Below are 17,625 nucleotides of genomic sequence, written 5' to 3'. Positions count from 1 at the left end.
AGAGCCTGTCCCCCCGCAGGGCGACTGCATTCGCCTCGGCCTGGGGCGTCCTTCTCCGGATGTCTACCTTCCCTCAACGTCGTCACCTCTGGCCCACCTGTCATCTCCTTCGGGGGCGCCCGGGCCACCCCGTTGGAAAAGACAAACCCTACGCCCTCCTCCCCACGCCCTCCTCCCGCTTTTTATTCATTAGCTTTCCTCACAGCAACCCGCGTCACGTCACTGCCACTTAGGTGACAAGTTATTCGTTGGGTTATGGCGTGTCTCCCCTCACTAGGGACAGACACCACGAGGGCGGGAACTCCCGTCCGATGCCTGGTGCAGGAGAGACACTGTAAATGAAAGCTGACGGAACAGACAATGGAGTCCTGCCCCTCGCCTGCCGAGTCACTATCTGGTCTCTCTTTTTTAAGTGTGATCTACTTCAGGCGGACAAAGGGCCACCACCCATGTCTAGCTGCCCTTGCCACTGGGAGGCGACCGTGCTGTAAAGTGACAGTGTTACTCAGAGTCACCACCCCTTCCCACTCACAGGTGTCGGCTTGTGCATTGAAAACTTCTCTGACGCTGGAATAAGAAAGAGGTTTCAAGTGTTCAGTTCACGACTTATTTCCCCAGCACCTGTGTACTGGCCACGGCCACAGAGAGGAGCGAAGTCAGCTCGTGTCTTCTTTTTTCCCGGGCAGCTCGCCGAACGCTGGCAAGGCCGTTCCCCCGCTGACGTGCCGCGGGGAGATGGCACCGATGGGCGCTCACAGCTCCAGGGAAAACAGTTCGGGTGCTAGGCCACCACCGCCCGGGCTGTGGGGAGCAGCCTCAGAGGGAAACTGGACGGAGCGAAGTCCAGCCCACAAAGCGGACATCTGCAGCTCAGCCATGGACCAGCGGGGACTGACGTGTCAGTAAAATGAGTCTCTACTGTGACTGTCCTACAAGTGACGGGTTACCCTCTGACTACAGTTCTTGCCTAGGACAGAGACCGGAAATGGAAGCAGGCATTCTGAAGCAAACCCAATTCACGATACAGATCTGGGTAAAAGGAGCCATCTGCCTTTCTACAAATACATTTGGTTCTTGTTCTCAGGACTCATATCCAGTGCGAGGCGTTCGCTCTAAGAGCACGAAAGTTCGAGAAGTCAGTAGTACGCGCGCCCAGCTCACACCTCAGCCTCTTGGCGGCGCCCAGCCGCTGGGGAGAATGAAATGCTTTTAAATCTGCCATTTTTAGCAGGTTAGCTAATCACGCATTCTAAATAATGGTCACGTGAGAGTTGTTTAAAAAAATAAAGGGCCATCTCTTTACCGTGCAGTCTTCCCTGCACAATGAATCGGCAGCGTGACCAGCTCTCTGCTCTCCACCTTTGCACCCAGCTCGTGCGTCTGGCTGACGAAAAAGTTCAGGGGTCTCTCACTCCCACCCTCTCCTGATGCCCACGCGTTTTGCGGAGAGCAACACCCTGTTGCTCAGCATGCAGAAGACCCGGCACACCGCACCGCTACCCGCCAAATGCACGTGAAAGACGGTCACACAGAGAGTGGGAGGCCCTTGTATACCGACGAAGACGAACATATTGTGCCCAAATCGCGTCACAGAAGCGTGTGCGTGCACTTTGTCTGAACTAGAAGGACAACCCGGGCCAGCCCAGAAGTGCCCCGGTGCGCATTCCGCAACCGGGGGACTGTCCCAAGCACTGAGGCGGGGAGCCCGCACTCGGACAGCGTCCTCCCTGCTTCCCCACAGACCCGCCCCTTCCAGGGCCACTTTACCTCCTCGGGGACGGCCCTGATGTTCACGAAGCCTTTCCTGAAGACGACGAAGACCCGGCGGGCGCCACAGCGCAGGGCAGACGTGGCGCAGTCGAAGGCGGTGTCTCCAGCTCCCAGGACGATCACCGTTCCCCGTACGGACGGCAGCGGTGAGTGACAGCTACACATTCCTGTATGGATGGCAGCGGTGAGTGACAGCTACACATCCCTGAACGATGAAGGAGAGACTGGGTCTGCGTGACAGCTCAAAAGACACGGGCACTCGCAGCAGCCACGCGGGGCCGCCGTGCGGGGCGGCTGTCACTCCCCAGTTACTCTGTCCCCTGGACGACTGCTTCCCCTGCGTTTAGAACTGTGCTCGAACCCGGGATTCACAGTCCCCGCCGTTCCCGTCTTCCTTCCGTCTCAAAGGACAGCCCCGGCACATTCTGCAGCCTTACGGTTGTAACACAACGGAATCAATCAACTCAAATTCTCTCTGGCAAGGGGGTGATGTGTATTTTTAACCCGACATCACTCATTTTCTCTTAATTGGAGGGAAAAGCAGCGATCCTTCTGACCTGGCTCAGTCGTTCACAGCATTTCATGAAAACAGGTTATTTAGCTGTTATGATAGGAGACACCTGTCACACGGAGCCCTGCGATCTGTCACGGTCGGTCAGCTTTGAAAGCTGACACGAACGTGCTGAGTCAGCGTCCCTGATATGACGGAGGGATTTCCGAGGACCCTTTTTTTAAATAGTTAAAACCTTCTCCCATTTACCACTTTTCTATGTGGGTTTTGTTCGTCCGTTTGTTGGTAAAAGTGAGTGTTAAAGGAAAAAGCGGCTTCTACGTGTGCGTCTCTCTAGAGCACCTCTATGAAGATTTGGTGTCCGCATAAAAATCCACGTGAAAAAGTAAAATGCAGGTGCTCTCCCTGGGCTAAGCGGTGGGGAGCTACCAGACTGAACGAAGCTGGTGGAAGATGAATCGCTGTAATTTGTGGAGCGGCCTCACGGCTGGCGCAGGCCTGTCACTGCCGTGTGTACTCACTCTGCGGGAAGCCTTCACACGTGAGTTCCGTGTGCCATGCCCTCCTTCGGGAGGGTTGCCGGTGCACACGCAGCCTGTTCTTGAGGTGGAAGGGGGGGTGCACGCCTTTAGCTGTGAACTTGTACAGGAGGATCTATTAGGGCAAGTGCTTTAATTGTGGGCGAAAACCAAACTGGATCTTTCGTACACGCAATGGGCTGTCAGAACAGACATTAAAAACGTGTCCGAAGGATTTAGATGGTCTGGTTTTGGAGAAACACGACAGGTGCTTTATCACCAAGACCTCACTCCAGTCCGGACATGGAACAGCATTAGCTCTGGGGTGTCCCTGGGCCTGAGAAGTGACTTCACACGAGGGCTGCACACTGAGGGTCTGTCACCGCGTTTTACCATGACTTCGTATGCTCGCTGTTCTCGGGAGACAGCCTCTCTGCCTGGGTTGGACACCAATCATACGATCGTTTGCCCGACTTCAAAAGAAAACATCAAGTACAACAGCCCCCAAACTGAAGACCCTGCAAGTCCTGAGAACATCCCCCCGTTTGCTCACGGCCCGCACTTGGAAGCCGTCACACACGAGACGGCTGGACCTGCCCTAGGACAGTGAAGCAGGCTCGCGGCGAAGCTTCACGGGATGGCCAGCGGGGGCATCCGGCTCCCTGTGTCTTCCTCATATCAGTGTGATACAAGGGCCCGAGCCGAACGACGTCCCACTGGCCTGGACTTGGCGTAAATTCACTGCACAGGCAATGACACAGGCAACAGGAGGAGCAGAAGGCCGGGCGCTGTACCTGCTTTGCTGGCCTTGGCCACGAGCGGCAAGAAGTCTTTAGACGTGTAAAAGCCCTGCTCCCGCGTCAGGCCTTCGAAGATGGGGTCTTTGTTGGGTTCTGGCAGGCCTGAGTAACGAGAATGGACAAAAGTGTCATTAGCAGGAGGAGAAACTGTTCCTGTTGGATGTTTAAAAATATAGAAAGCTGGAATTATTAAAAGAATGTGGTTCTTGGAAAAAATCTGTAAGCAAATCAACATGAGGGAAGGCATGTAATACCTGGTGGTGTGACAGACCTCAGAGTCTTCCTTTATGCACATCGTGAAGCTCACCTTCAAGCACATGTCAGGGGTGATCCCCCAAAACGGAATTTAGTTATAAAAACTGTGTATTTGTTCTTACACGTTTAAACTTTAGCCACCTTCCAAGTCCTCTCCACCTGCTGCAATAGACCTATGGAAACATTTTTTCCATTGCTCGGTTTTTGAACTCCTTGATTTCGATGTCTTTTAGTGTTCCTACTGGGTTTCGTTTTCACCTCCTCCACATCAGCAAAATGTTTCCCTTTGGGGACTTTTTCATCCAGGAAGCAAAAAAATGTTGTTGGGGGTGAGGTGGGGTGAGTCGGGAGGTGTAGCACAGGAGTCATGCCATTTTTGGTCGAAAACAGCTGGACACTCAGTATGGGGTGGGCGGGTGTGCTCACAAATCACCCATCATGCAATGGGTAAATGAAAGAGTCTTCAACAACAACAACAAATCACTGAAATGAACGCAACCTCTCACAACAACACCAGCCGGTCCACTGATCCAGATGGGTTCCGAGAACACCTAGTGGGGGAAACCTGTACCACAAGGGGCCCGCCCTCCAGAAGATAATTCTGGTTTTCTTTGGGCTCTATATAGGTATTCAGAAACATGACACACACGTACATACACGTACAGTGTTAGAGGAAAGTCACTAATACTCTTTCTTCATGTTAGAATAAAAATTAAACTACTGGCATATTCACATGTTAAAGAAAGAAAACTCATCACAAAAACTGAAATACGTTACAGATATATATTTGACTACTTCCTGAATAAGGGAGAGCATTAAAAACAAGACAAAAAAGTCAAGGAGAAAATACATTTCAGCACAAAAACTCAGCTATTCTACATTTAAAATACATTGCAAACAAATTAGAGGGAAAATGACTCACCAGGAGAGTATGTTAGCAAACGAAATGTCTTTACTACGTAAAGAAGTTTCTCAGTTTCACGAGGAAACATCAGCTTTTCAATAGAGGCATAAACAAAAAATGTTTTGTAAAAACTGGCATACGAAAAAATGTAAATACCTTAGAAGCACCGAAAATCTTACCTTATGCTACTAATTTAAGGACTACGAACGCAGACAGTGAGACCTGGTTTCCCTCCTCCGACACAGGAAGGATGTAAGGAAACCAGACCGCACGGTGAGGGTGGGGTCAGGCCGGTCACGCTCCTTTGACGGACAGGCAGCTTTGCACTCAGTTTCTAGAAAACAATCTATCCTACGGACGCAGTAAGACGTGCAAATAAAGGTTTAATATGCACAAAATGGTTAATGCAAAAATTTAAAAAAAGAGAGACAAAAAAAAAAAAAACAGGATGGAGGACTACCATAATGTCAACGGAATGAATAAATTAGTATCATTTTTAAAAACACAACAGAACAAAACGCAGCCATGGAAACAAACATTTGAGAAGTGCGGTATGGGGTTTTAGTCCAAATATAGTGCTAAACGAACTCCCAGGAGACAAAGCTCTGTCTCGTGTGAGTCAAGTTGCATAAAACAAAATACATCAATTATGTAATCTGAACAGGGATCCCTTCTGGTGGTGGGGTCATATATACGGTATTTTATTTTTTCATTTTGTCCTCATTTTCCTAATTTTCTACACCATGCACGTAACAATTATATAATTAGGAAATAATTGTTAGGATTTTGAGAAGAAGATGAAGAGCAAGCTGAATTTTTTTTCCAAGTATAAACAAAGCAAATCGGGTATCAGTTGCCTCACTGCAGGAAAGGGAAGAATTCATTCATCTGCGTTCTGTAAGGACTGGGGGACATTCCTAGTTTGGTTTTATTTACTGTCCAAAACTCCTTCCACCCCAGCAGTGGGTCCTTGCAGGGAGGTATTTTACACTGAAATGGAGTGATGGGTGGTGGCCTGGGGGAGCACAGAGTAAGAAGCGTGGGGATGACTCTGTCCCAACAGAAAGGCAGGCCCCGGACCCGCTGTGAAGGTGGATAGAGGCTCTGGATTGAGTGTGTGACCAGCAGCAAACCTTCGGTGACCCTTCACATCAGGAAATGCCGTTCTCTGTCCGGCACCCCTTCATCTCCTCTCCTCTCAGGGTTCGCCCTTTCCTTACAGATTATTTTAAGATCACTTGGTTTATTTAAATTATCTTCATTACCTAGGAAGGTTAGGCAAGTCATTTCACTTGCCTTTGCCGTGGCTTCCCTGTAAATGAACTGGGGATAAGGCTACTTCTGCACTTTCTGATCGAGAGGGATATTCCGTAGGTATATTTGTAACATGGTAACTGTTACATAAATGTGTGGTTACTTACATAATTCTTTTAGAAAGCCTGGAATAGCGGTGGTTACAGTGACACAAAAATACCTGACCATGCACTTGAAAACTCTAAAGACAAAGCAAAGTTTCTGGTAAACCGTTTTTAAAAAATTACTGCAGTCCGAGCTACACTTGGTTAGTGAAACCAGCCTTTGCATGCGTTATACTGCAAATTAAGATTTGAACAAGGAATTGTTTCCCTTCTCATGTTGCTATACCATGAAACAGCATACGCTTTGCACAGTAGCTTCATTTTCCTGTTAAAAAAACCCTAAACGCCAACCTGAAGTGCCATGCAATTTTAAGGTGATAGAATAAACAAAAACCTTTAAAACGAACTAAAAACAAGCCCTGGAGAATGTGAGCGGCAGGCAGGAGTTCCACCACTGCTGGCAGTGGAATCCGGCATCTGCCTTCGCTGCCCTGGAACCAAGCTCTGCCTCACCGCCAGGGGCCCCCACAGAGAGGGGGTGGCGCCTGGTGCCCACTCTGAAGACCCCCGCTGCTATGATTGACCAGGAGAAACGCAGGCTTTCCTACCACGCCCCCCACCAGACCACAGAGAGGGCTCTCGCTTCTGCAGGAGCCGTGTCACAAGAGAGACGCTCAGGTTAAAACATGGATTTCACTTTTTCACCTGGACCAAGCCTCCGCCAGGACCCCTTGGTTTCCTGTGCTTTCCTGCAGTCTGCACTCACCACGGCAATGAACGTCACGTTTCCCAGGCCCGGTTCTCCCCGGAAGTGCTCACGGGCACCGGCTGGACTGGCTGGACGTTCTGGCCTTGGCAAGTTGGCTTCAGGGGAGGGGAGATGAGCAGGTTGGGGGACACACCCCTGTGACTGGGGTGTCCCTGCAGCTCAGGTCACGCACACTCAGATCCTGAGGGTTGGGGACCCTTCTCTCCCCCAGCTGGCGACGGGTCATCCCTCAGGCCCTGGGACTGTGTGTGAAGCTCACCTCGCAGACTCCGCGGCTGAGTGGCGGAGCTGGTCGAAGAAGCTGCTGGTGGTTAGGAGCAGGGCCTGCACCATCAGGCCAGCATTGGAGAGTCTCCCCCACCCCCCACCCCGTGACCTGCCCTGTGACCCGTGTAAGTTCCCGTGACGCCGGGTCATGTGTACATGGCTAGGCCAGACCATCACCTCAGCTGACCAGACGCTGGCCCAGGTGTGCCGTGAAGGCACTTCACAGATGTGGGCAATGCCTGCAAGCAGCTGACTGCAAGCAAAGGAGGCTGCCTGCACATCCTGGGAGGCCTCGCAGCCGGGTTTCCCTGCAGAAGAAGGGATTCTGTCTGTCTACCTGTCTGCAGGCCCGAAAGGCAGGTTTCAGACGGGCTGGCTCTCACAGCTGCATGAGCTAAGGCCTCCAAATAAATCATGGATCTATACACTCACACAGAAAACCTATATATACACACATATTTTAAATCTGTATATAAAAATTATATATAAATTACACATAAAAGTTAGTTATATAAAATACATAAATAATTATGTATGTATATGCATATCTCCTAATGGATACATTCCCTAAATCTCTCTGATAAAACTGATCTATGTAACTACCTATATCTGTCTGTCTACAGCTACATATATTCACACAGCATTAAGATCTGGCACACAGTGAATGTCCAGCAAACATTAGCTATTCGGGTTAAGACAGGCTTACCTATTCTACGCTTATCAAATTTTTCAAACTTCACATCTTACGTGAAGGAAAGAATAAAGCTTAAATCAGAATCAAGTATGAAACTTTGGCACATTATGTGTGCTGCACAGCAGGGAAAATGAAGCCGCTGTAAGTGGGACACGAAAGGCGAGGAAACTGGCCAACCCCCGCCTGTCATCAGAAGGTCCCCCGAGAGCAGGCGGCGCACTGATGAACTAGGTGTGTGTCTGCGCCGTGACGATGTCAAAATGACACCGAAGTGACTTTTCAATCCCCCCTTCAGTGGGGAGGAGGAGGTTTATGAATAAAGAGGAAGTGGCGAAGATTTGACAAACATAACAGCTTGGCGTGGAGAGAGGATTTTTATCTTCAAGAAGTCCTGGCGGTGGCACTGTCCCTAGAACAGTCACCGAAGATGCTGGTATTTCGGCAGGTGTGTATACAAAGGGACATGTCCCGAAGAACCACTGAACATGACCGTGTTCGAGTTCTTCAAAGAGAAAAGAAATAAAAATTTTCTTATAGGACCGGAAAACTCATTTAACATTTATTGCTTACCTGTATCATAGGCATTGCTCCCAATGCACGACACATAAGTGATTTTTTAATATAGTAATTCACTGAATTCTCAAAACGACTCTATATGGACAACTCGTAATATGACCCAAGTTTCAGAGGTGAGGAAACCGAGGCACATGAAAATAACTCTGCCAAAGCTCACAAAACAGGTAAGTACCATCGTCAGTTGGACTGTACCAACTGGACAGTGCAGCTGCAGAATCTGATCTTTCATTTCAAAACGCGGCCCTTTTGATGCGTACGGTCGCAACAAAGCTCTGTCATAACGCGATGCCACCTGACCAGTGGCATCTAAATTCGTCACTCGCGTCCGGTGCTGAGTTTGCCCCCAAGGCTGCAGACACACACATGCAGCCCAGAGTGGGCGGCCGGGTTCCACCTCCAGGCAGACGGGAGGCCGGCGGCTCCCCTCGGCTGCCTCTCCGCTCTGTGATTATTCCCTCCAGCTCTGTTCCCTTTGGAAATGTTTTCCTTGTTAAGTGCACCCCCGTGGCGGTCTGCTGGTTACCTTCCAGTATTTGATCTTCTTTGAAACACGGCCTCTGCTTTGTTTCCCCGGCACCTCCCTGCTCCGGAACCACCATGGCATAAATAATGGCAGCGTGCACCATCAATTCTCCCTGCTCACATTAAGCGGTGCACACTCCAATTAACAGGAACAAGACATTAAACATTCCGGTGGCTGCTCTGTCTCGTCAGTCACAGAGAACGAGCGCGTGAGGCCCAGCCTTGGCCGCTTTTGGAGGGTGTGCCAAGGAATCGCTCGGATTCCGTAACCTCCGCCTGCGTTGCTTGGCGAGGTCACTGGCTCAGTGTCAACTGCACTGAGCAAACATGTGTGCGATGCCTCCAGTCCCTCAAGACGTCCGCTCCAATGGCAGCTCAGCCATCGTGGGAAGGATGGTGATCACACAGGCCTGTCCCTGGAGACGACCTCAGAAACCCCACACAAGTGAAGGAGAGAGACGGCACCCAGCGGGAGAGCCAGGCTCAGACCCCTGGGGCTCACACACGGGAAGGGGCAGTGCTCTGGGACGCCGAACCCCTTCTACCCACAGGAGCATCTGCTCTCGGAACCTCACCCCAGTGCTGTGGCCACAGAGCAGATGTTAGAGCCAACGTCCCTGATGGGGCACCACTCTGCAGTTTGCTGGCTGACCACAGGCAGATGTTTCCGCCCTGCTGGGGACGTCTGCCTCCGAGACCTCGCTTTCTCCGCGGAGAGGAGAGCATGCCGTGCGCTCAGTCCTGACGTCCGAAGCCAGGTCTGGGGATGGCGGTGCCTGCAGAGGGACTTCAAAGTCGCAGAGGAGACAGAGACGCACCAGACACGCCCAGGGAGGGACACCCGGCCACGCACCACAGCCGGCCGCCCCTGTCTCAGTCACAGAGATGACCCTGTCGGGCCACTACTTTTTATTTTTCTTTACTCTCTTAAAAGTAGCTTTCTGCCAACTGATTTATTTCTACAACTATCTGTAAACAAGACTATATTAATAGGACAAAATGCCTCTGCAGTCAGACTCGCCGCCCAGAAATCCTCGTGCTGGTGCTCACGAGCTGCTTTGACCTCGGGCACCGCAATTACTCATCGTTAGGGACTTAAAGGACAACAGCGTGTGTGAGGCTCTTTGCACACATGGAAAGTACATGCCTGCTTTCGTCTGCATCCTCTCCCTAAAAGCCTTGGCTTGATTTAATGAGATGACTTATTTGGTGAGACGTCAATCAAACGTTCCGCCTGCCCCAAGAGACGCAGTTGATATCACCACACGGTCAAGTGGTGGGTGTTGGACAGAGGAGCCCATGAAACGTGGCATCTTCGGCTGGACCAGAAGGGAGGGGCTGACCAGGGCATTCTAGCCTCACTCGCTCCATAGTGCACGACAGCCTCCAAACTGGGAGGGCGGCAAGACGAAGACCCTCTCCAGCGTACGGTGCCATCTGAACTGGAATAGAGGAGGGTCTTGCTTCGGAGCACACCTGCCTAGCAGGCTGAAAAGCTGGGTGACTGTCTCATCATGTCCCCTTTCTAGCTGTACTGGGGTGACATTGCTTAATACTGGAATGCTCACATTCCTTGATTTTGGAAAGGAGATAGCCCTGCCTGGTATATGGGGTTGTTCTAAAAATAGGAAAAGAAAAACATAAAAAGTGTCTGGTAAATCTAAAAACAACATTTGAGTGTAAGTCATTATTACCGTCTTGGGCAAAATATAAAAACTATGGACAATAAATGCTGCTCACAAGATAGAAAGATTCACAGTCAACACTTTCAAAGACAAAAGATAGTACAATTAACCACAAGAAGCCATTTCAATGAATGGGTGTATGAAGCATCAATGTAGGTATGAAATCAAATATATGTGTCCACTAATAGATGGATCTAATTAACACCTTAGAAAAGGTGATCTTGTCCTGTATCAAGCCCAAACATTTGGGATTACAATACAGAAGTCAAATGCTCTCTTCACGGGCTGAGCATTCCACAATGACATGAGGAATTCTAAAGTTTTTCATCTGTCACTTAAAGACCACTTACATGACTCAAAAGATTTATTGCTTATTTCCAGGGGACAGCAGTGCCATATGGGTCATAATTCCTGGATCTATATATCGATTGGAAAGAGAGCAGATCAATGCTGCCCAACAGATCAATGCTGCCCTTTTGTGCTTCTTAGTAAAACTCTCCCCCGCCCCACCCCACAGTAAACACACTTCGTTCTCGGAGCATTCAGACTGCAGTCGTAAGGAACAGAGTGGTTTGACATGGCACACGTGAAATCGGATCACCACGCGTCGAGACAGCCCTCATTTCCCTGATTTTCCAAATCCCCATTAAACATCTGTTTCCTACAACTGCTCTCTGCTCTCTCTCTGGAAGCCACCACAGGCGTTAATGGTAAGTACAACACAATTGGTTAGAGCCCAACAGGATGGAGATGCCGTGAGCCCAGCCAGCAACTCAAGTCCCCAGGTCCCCACTGCATAAGGTGCTCTTCTGTACGGAACCACGTAATAATGAAGTCCAGAGCTGAGAGAGACCCTGAGCATCCAGAGTTTTGAAAATCTGGTAGGTGCTAAAATAAGGTCTTTCTTTTGTATTTAATTAGTAAATGGATAAGACTTTTTAAAAAGCATTGAGGAAGGGAATAAAATGACCAAAGATGATAATTTCTACCAAGTTAAAATGCCTTTTAGTTCACGTTCATGACTTCGTGGAGGAAACATACCCACGGCCTGCAGTTTCCCAGTGTGACTGCTTCATGGGCCTTTGTGCCGGAACCTCGCCCCAGGCCTTGGTTCAGAGCACGCTCAGGCAAGAGATGGCGGACACACATCACAAGCGCAACTGGCAAGAGCAAGTGCAACACGGGGGACACCCTGAACCCAAGTCGTCAAAACTTTGGAGGGTGTGTTCATCTGGAGTAAAATACCCAGTAAGTTCATACAACATAATGAGGATGGGACTCACCGATCCTTTCTGATTTCATAATGTGTACTTCTTTTCCACATTTGGGAAAAGAAATGGAGACTTGGTTTTCATTAATGGAATGATGTCCAAGGATTCCAGCATGAGCAAAATATTCCTGAGTGCAGTTTCCTCTTCTGACCAATAATCTCCATACTCGGATCCATCCTATCTATTGTTGTTTCTACGTACAAGGGCATGTAAAACAACCAAAATGACAAAATCTTGGACAAAAAAAGAGATAAGGAATTTTTCTTTATACTTCTGTGATATTCCCATAGTCTCATAATTAGCAGAAGTTGTTTCAATAATTAAAACTTGATTTTAATATGAACATATGATCTTGTTAAATCCCTCTTCTAGAAAAGATACACGGATGTAATTTACTATTATTATCACAAAATTCTATCCATCCCTTTGGTGTTTGGTGCTATTTATTAAAGTGTGATTTACCTTTCGGGCCTTTTTTCTTTGTTCCCCTCCCTTCCCTTTTCTCTCTTTCTTACTTTGATTTGGCTTTTTCTATAAAACAATTTTCTCAAATTTTAATCTTCACATTGTGAAGCAAAAAAAAAAACCATCCAACAATGAGGCTCTGGAAAAGATTTTTTCCTAACTACTGGCATTCTTAGATGGTGTTAGGAAATCACTGTTTAGGACTGCACAAGGATACTACATTCCCAAGTAAAAAAGTCATTAATAATAAAATACTGAAAAGGAACAGTCATATTACAAAATAAATCTACCAGGCCTACAAAGAAAACAAATTTGCCACAGCCACCTGCTGCGGAGATGAGGCAGTAATCTCAACAGCAGGAAATAAAAGGGAAGAGGAGAGGAAAATACAAAAAGCACAGACATTAAAAAAGTAATTAAAACACTTATCTCCATCAACACGCATAACGGAAAAAGCCCCTCGCCCACTCGCCTGGCCCCCTGAACACGTGCCCAGGGACCTGCTCGGCGGGGGAGGGCGGTCGTGCCGCCACCTCAAACACACGCTCCCTGCGAGACAAATCATCTCAGAAGTGTTGCTAATGTGTTAATCACCAGTGAATGGGCCACACGCTCATTGTATTGTATTAGTGACTTTCTCAAAGGTATTCTTAAAAGTAGTCCTTCTACATTTTTTATTCAATACATTCTTAAGTACAGGCACTGGCGACCTCTTTATTTGTCCTTGCTCCAGTGAATTTTACAACTATATTTGAGGCTAAAGGATTCTGTACACTGAGGATCTCGCAGAATGGTTTTTAATGTAACATGCATTCAGGTAATCACTTAAACTGTTTGCTTTAAAGCAAGTTAATCTGAGCTTGGGATGCAAAGCGGTGAGGCGCCATGCAAGAGTTAGGGTCATGGATTAAACCTGAAATGAAAGGTAAGAATCACTTTGAATTACTCATGTAAGCTCTGGCCTTCGGAGCTCTCTGCACAGTAAGACAATGCAAACCTTTATTTTACTTAAAAATAAAGACCAGGCACCAAATGTGCGTGGTGACCAGCCACTGTCTGCTGGAGCCTGTCCTCACTGTGTGCCTCTTGCCCAGCAGGTCCGGAAGCAGAGCAGCATGGCCGGGCTCACGGTCAGGAGACCCCTCCTGGACTCCAACTGCCCCGTGTTAGCCATTCGCTGTATGTCCATGCCCAGCCACTAACCTTTAAGCCTCTGTTTCCTCCTCTTTAAAAACAGAAGAATTACAAAAATGCATTTGCTTATAGGACTGTCATTGGGGCGAGAAAGCATAATACAGCTGTGTATTGTAACTACTTCATTTTACAGGCATGAAAAGCAACTCACGATCCTACTAGATATTGGTTATGCTACCACGGAATTCTTTCTTCTTGCAATGATACTCACAACTCAGTTTCATTTTAATTATGCATTTTCCTCTTATACTCAAATGATACATTTCTATGCAAATCTGTGTTCCTCTAAATCACTACTATAGTTTCATATATTTAATAAAAATTACTTGATTTTTCCAAAATATGTTATGGTATCTGATAAATAAATTATTTCCAAAATTAAATATACTTCAAATGTATTCAATATTACGGACTTCCTGCTGAGTTAGAGTCTTGAAATTATTAGGTAGGCCGAGAAATTCACTCAGTTTTTCTCTATAGGGTGGCTCTGGTAGTACTTTGCTCTCTTTAGCGTCATCTGAAACAATTTTGTTTGCTTGTATTGTGACACCTGTCATATCAGCACACATTTAAAAAAATATCAAAATTGGTGAATTTTTGTGTAGCCATTTTACTATTGAGGATGGAAGAAAATAATGCAACATTTTCAGCATATTATGCTTTAGTATTTCAAGAAGGACACAACTGGAATGCATAAAAAAGGATTTGCGCAGTGTGTAGACAAGGTGCTGTGAGTGATACAATGTGTCGAAAGGGGTTTCTGAAGTTTTGTTCTGAAGACTTCTCGCTGGACGATGCTCCACGGTCGGGGAGTTGATAGCGATCAAATCGAGACATTAATTGAGAACAATCAACATTATACCCTGCAGGAGAGAGCCGACAGACTCAAAATACCCAGATCAATACAGTTATTGGTAAAAATGAAAGATACGGCTTTTATTTCATGGAAAAGAGTAAATAAACATTTTGGCCAACCAATAGAATACTTTTCTAGGAATTCAGAAAATTATACAATGTAACCACTTTTCGGATGACATTCACGATGGACAGAGTCGCAACTTCAGAAACACGTGACTGACCTTGAACTTATCTGTTCATCCACAAAATAGGTAGATTACCTGGAAGCAGAGTCTGACCCTTTCCTGGGTTTTCTCAAGAAACCCACGACTATCAAAAAGTGTATATATCTTTGTACATGTATGCATTTTACTGTAAATGTGTGCTGAGGGTTTACCTTCTTCATTATGTCCCGCAAGGAGCCTGTAACTCGCAAGAGGTTCCAGAGTCACATTCGCTGAGATGGAATCAGTTACAGTGTCCCATTTACCCAAAGGCCATTCGGAGTCCCCCGAGTGTGGTCGCAAACGCCAAGCACAATGGCGTTATCCACACCTGTCAATCACTGCCCCAGGAATAAACGCTAGTTTATACCAGCACTTGTAAGTATCCTTGTCCTGGTGGAAGCGAAAGCAATAGTTCTGACATCAGGCATAACACGTGTGCACATCACTATGAAACCTTGTACAATCGGTTATTTAAATTTCAAGCTCCATTTTCCTTATCTATAAAACCTGCTCTGCAGAGAGACTAAGATACGATATCTCAGTAATATGATAAGTGCTTAGCACAGTGGCTGGCATATGACAAATGTTAATAAAACTGTTTTTATGTATTTTAAACTTTTAAAAATCCTATTATTTTTACGATTGCACCTTCCTTGATATTTAACACGATTTTAGCATAAAATGCCGTAACAACAACCATGAAAATTAAGAAAAAAACCTACAGATTATTTATTTAAACTTAGTACCCTTTAAAATTTCCTCAAATATAACTAACTATATAAAACTTTGCAGGTTTGATGCATATTCATTACAAGTCTAGTACCCAAATTTTATTATGTAAAACCATAAAACAGCCAAATAAAAATACAGTCGACTGTGTTCAACTTTTAGATCTGAATTCCAGCTGTGATTTTTAAATTAGGATGAAGATCAGTGGGAAGAAGAAATCTTAGATGTTTACTTATTTAACCAATTATTCATGAATATCCATTGAGCACCTACTACGTGCTAGCTAACATAGTACGTGCCAGGGAGACGCATATATCTGCGTGGCTCCCAGGACACGGGATGAGAAAGTGAGAAAAAGCTGCCGTCAGTCCCGTGACCCGCAGCCTGGTGTGCAGAGCACTCCCAAAGCACAGGCCTCCCGGGCTGGGGACAACCTCACACAAGCTGAGGAGTGAAAGGGGAATGTTTCCAGGGGTAGAAACAAAGGCAGGATGGGGTGAGTGTTGGACTGAGGGTAACTAGGTAGGGTGTGGTCAGGGGAGCAGAGAAGGGGGAATGGGAAGTAGCAAAATTTGAAATCTGGCAGGAAGGCAGGCCCCTGGGGGTAATGAGCCAGCTCACAGCAAGGAGTGTGCATCGTACTGAGGAGACACAGCAGGGAAATGATGTGGTCAGCTCAGGACTGTGACGAGGACAAGCTGGTGGAAGGTGCGGTGCTGATCGGCAGTCGGTGGGAGTCGTGGCCAGATGCTGCGTGAATTCAGGTGAGAAAGGAACCCTTACCTGTGCTTCTCCACCTGCAACACTAGCGACCTCCACTAATGAAGCCTCGTGATGGGGCGTCTACAGCCTCCGTGCGAACACGGTTTACCCTCCAGGCCAACACGCTCACCCAAACCTAAGTCATTGAAATTTTAATTTAAGTACCGAGGGAGGAAGTGTAGACTCTGAATGAAATGTAAAATGTGCTTCAGAGAAATTCCGTACCTAGCATTTGAGACTGTGTCCAAATCTCCTAGAGGCGTGTTTATTTCCTCCCCGTTACAGGAACTTGAGCAGAGAAAGGGGGGTTAATGACACACTGGCAATGGGGATACAGGAGAGCAACAACATGTCCTTCGGCCGTTTCAGAGTTAATGTCAAAGGACAGCGCGCCCAGTGGGCGTAGGGAACAGGGACAGGCACAGCCAAAGATGAGGGGCCCCCTGCCGTTTCCGTGGGCACCCCCACAGCGCTGGTCCAGGATGGGAGAGGAAGGACACAGCCTGGGGACACAGCTGTGCCATCGGGGACATATTTAATGGAGTGGGGGACACCCAAGAGAGATGTCTTGTCAATAACAATCATTGAAGTCTGAAGCTCCCGAGAGAAATCTGGTCACGACGAACGGATTTGGAAATTACCCCGGAGAGTGTCCCCAGTGCACAGAAAAGGTGGCCGGGTGGGGGGGGGGCAGAGCTCTGTGCAACCTGCTGCAGAAGGAAGGAAGGAAGGAGGGGGGGGCAGGGCAGAGATGGGCACTGAGGAGACTCAGGCAGTGGGACAGCGGAGGGGAGGAAGCCGAGAGGAGAGAGGCAGGAATTCAGACTTTCTTGTCTGCACAAGCAAAACAGAGGCAAACTTTAAAAAATATATATCCGGTATATAATAACTCACAGCATAAAGCATCAAGAAACAGGTGTTCCGAGATGCTTCTGACTTTAGGGCTCCGCCTTCTTGCATGTTAAGTGTAGTACAAGGACCGACAATGAACTTTAGGGACCATACGGCTAAAGGAGATTTACTGAGGCAGAATCTAAAACAGAACAATTATGGGAGGGCCGTGCATGGACTGAAGCTATGAGGACCGATTCATACGAGGTGAATCAGAAGAGGCTTCTCATGGCAGCGCGGCTGGAGCAGGGGGAGGGGGACTTCGCCGGAGGTGTGTGACGCCCAGCTTCCCAGGACCCGGAGTATCTCCTAGGAAGCATCGGTGCGCAGTGGCAATTCCGTGTTACTTAAGTTTTGAGTGGACGATACAGAATGGATATGACTCCGCTTGCATCGTATTGGATTAAAAATGACCTTTAGAAGCGTCTCTCCCACACTCGCAAGATTTCTGGCAAAACTGAAGCTCTGAATTAGGGAGGTTTTATTTTATCTTCACGAGGTTTGGGGCTCCCGCAAAAGGGCACTTTCCCGTGTGGGTGGCCCTGCAAGACATTTTCTGGCCTGAGAGCGAAACCCAATCCAGTACCCGGACGGGGGAGAGGCAGGCGCACCCCTGGGTT

The 17,625-nt window shown here is 47.7% G+C and overlaps 1 protein-coding gene across 2 annotated transcripts in view; it reads right to left on the bottom strand.

The window, feature by feature from the left end:
• The window catches only part of DPYD (dihydropyrimidine dehydrogenase), a 499,545-nt gene that overhangs the window by 276,470 nt on the left and 205,450 nt on the right, over positions 1-17,625 (bottom strand). For both annotated transcript variants that reach the window (XM_037153081.2, XM_053655907.1), the window contains 2 exons: positions 3,594-3,701; positions 1,768-1,937 (listed from right to left, as the gene is read on the bottom strand). In XM_037153081.2, coding sequence (XP_037008976.2) covers positions 1,768-1,937; positions 3,594-3,701 — 278 coding nt within the window. The remainder of the gene's footprint in view (positions 1-1,767; positions 1,938-3,593; positions 3,702-17,625) is intronic.

Source organism: Artibeus jamaicensis, unplaced genomic scaffold (genome assembly GCF_021234435.1).
Source record: "Artibeus jamaicensis isolate MK-2021 breed Jamaican fruit bat unplaced genomic scaffold, CSHL_Jam_final scaffold_1689, whole genome shotgun sequence".
In the NCBI taxonomy this organism is placed as follows: Eukaryota; Metazoa; Chordata; class Mammalia; order Chiroptera; family Phyllostomidae; genus Artibeus; species Artibeus jamaicensis.
The sequence above is the reverse complement of the archived record's forward strand: the minus strand, read 5'-3'. Positions and strand labels throughout refer to the sequence as shown.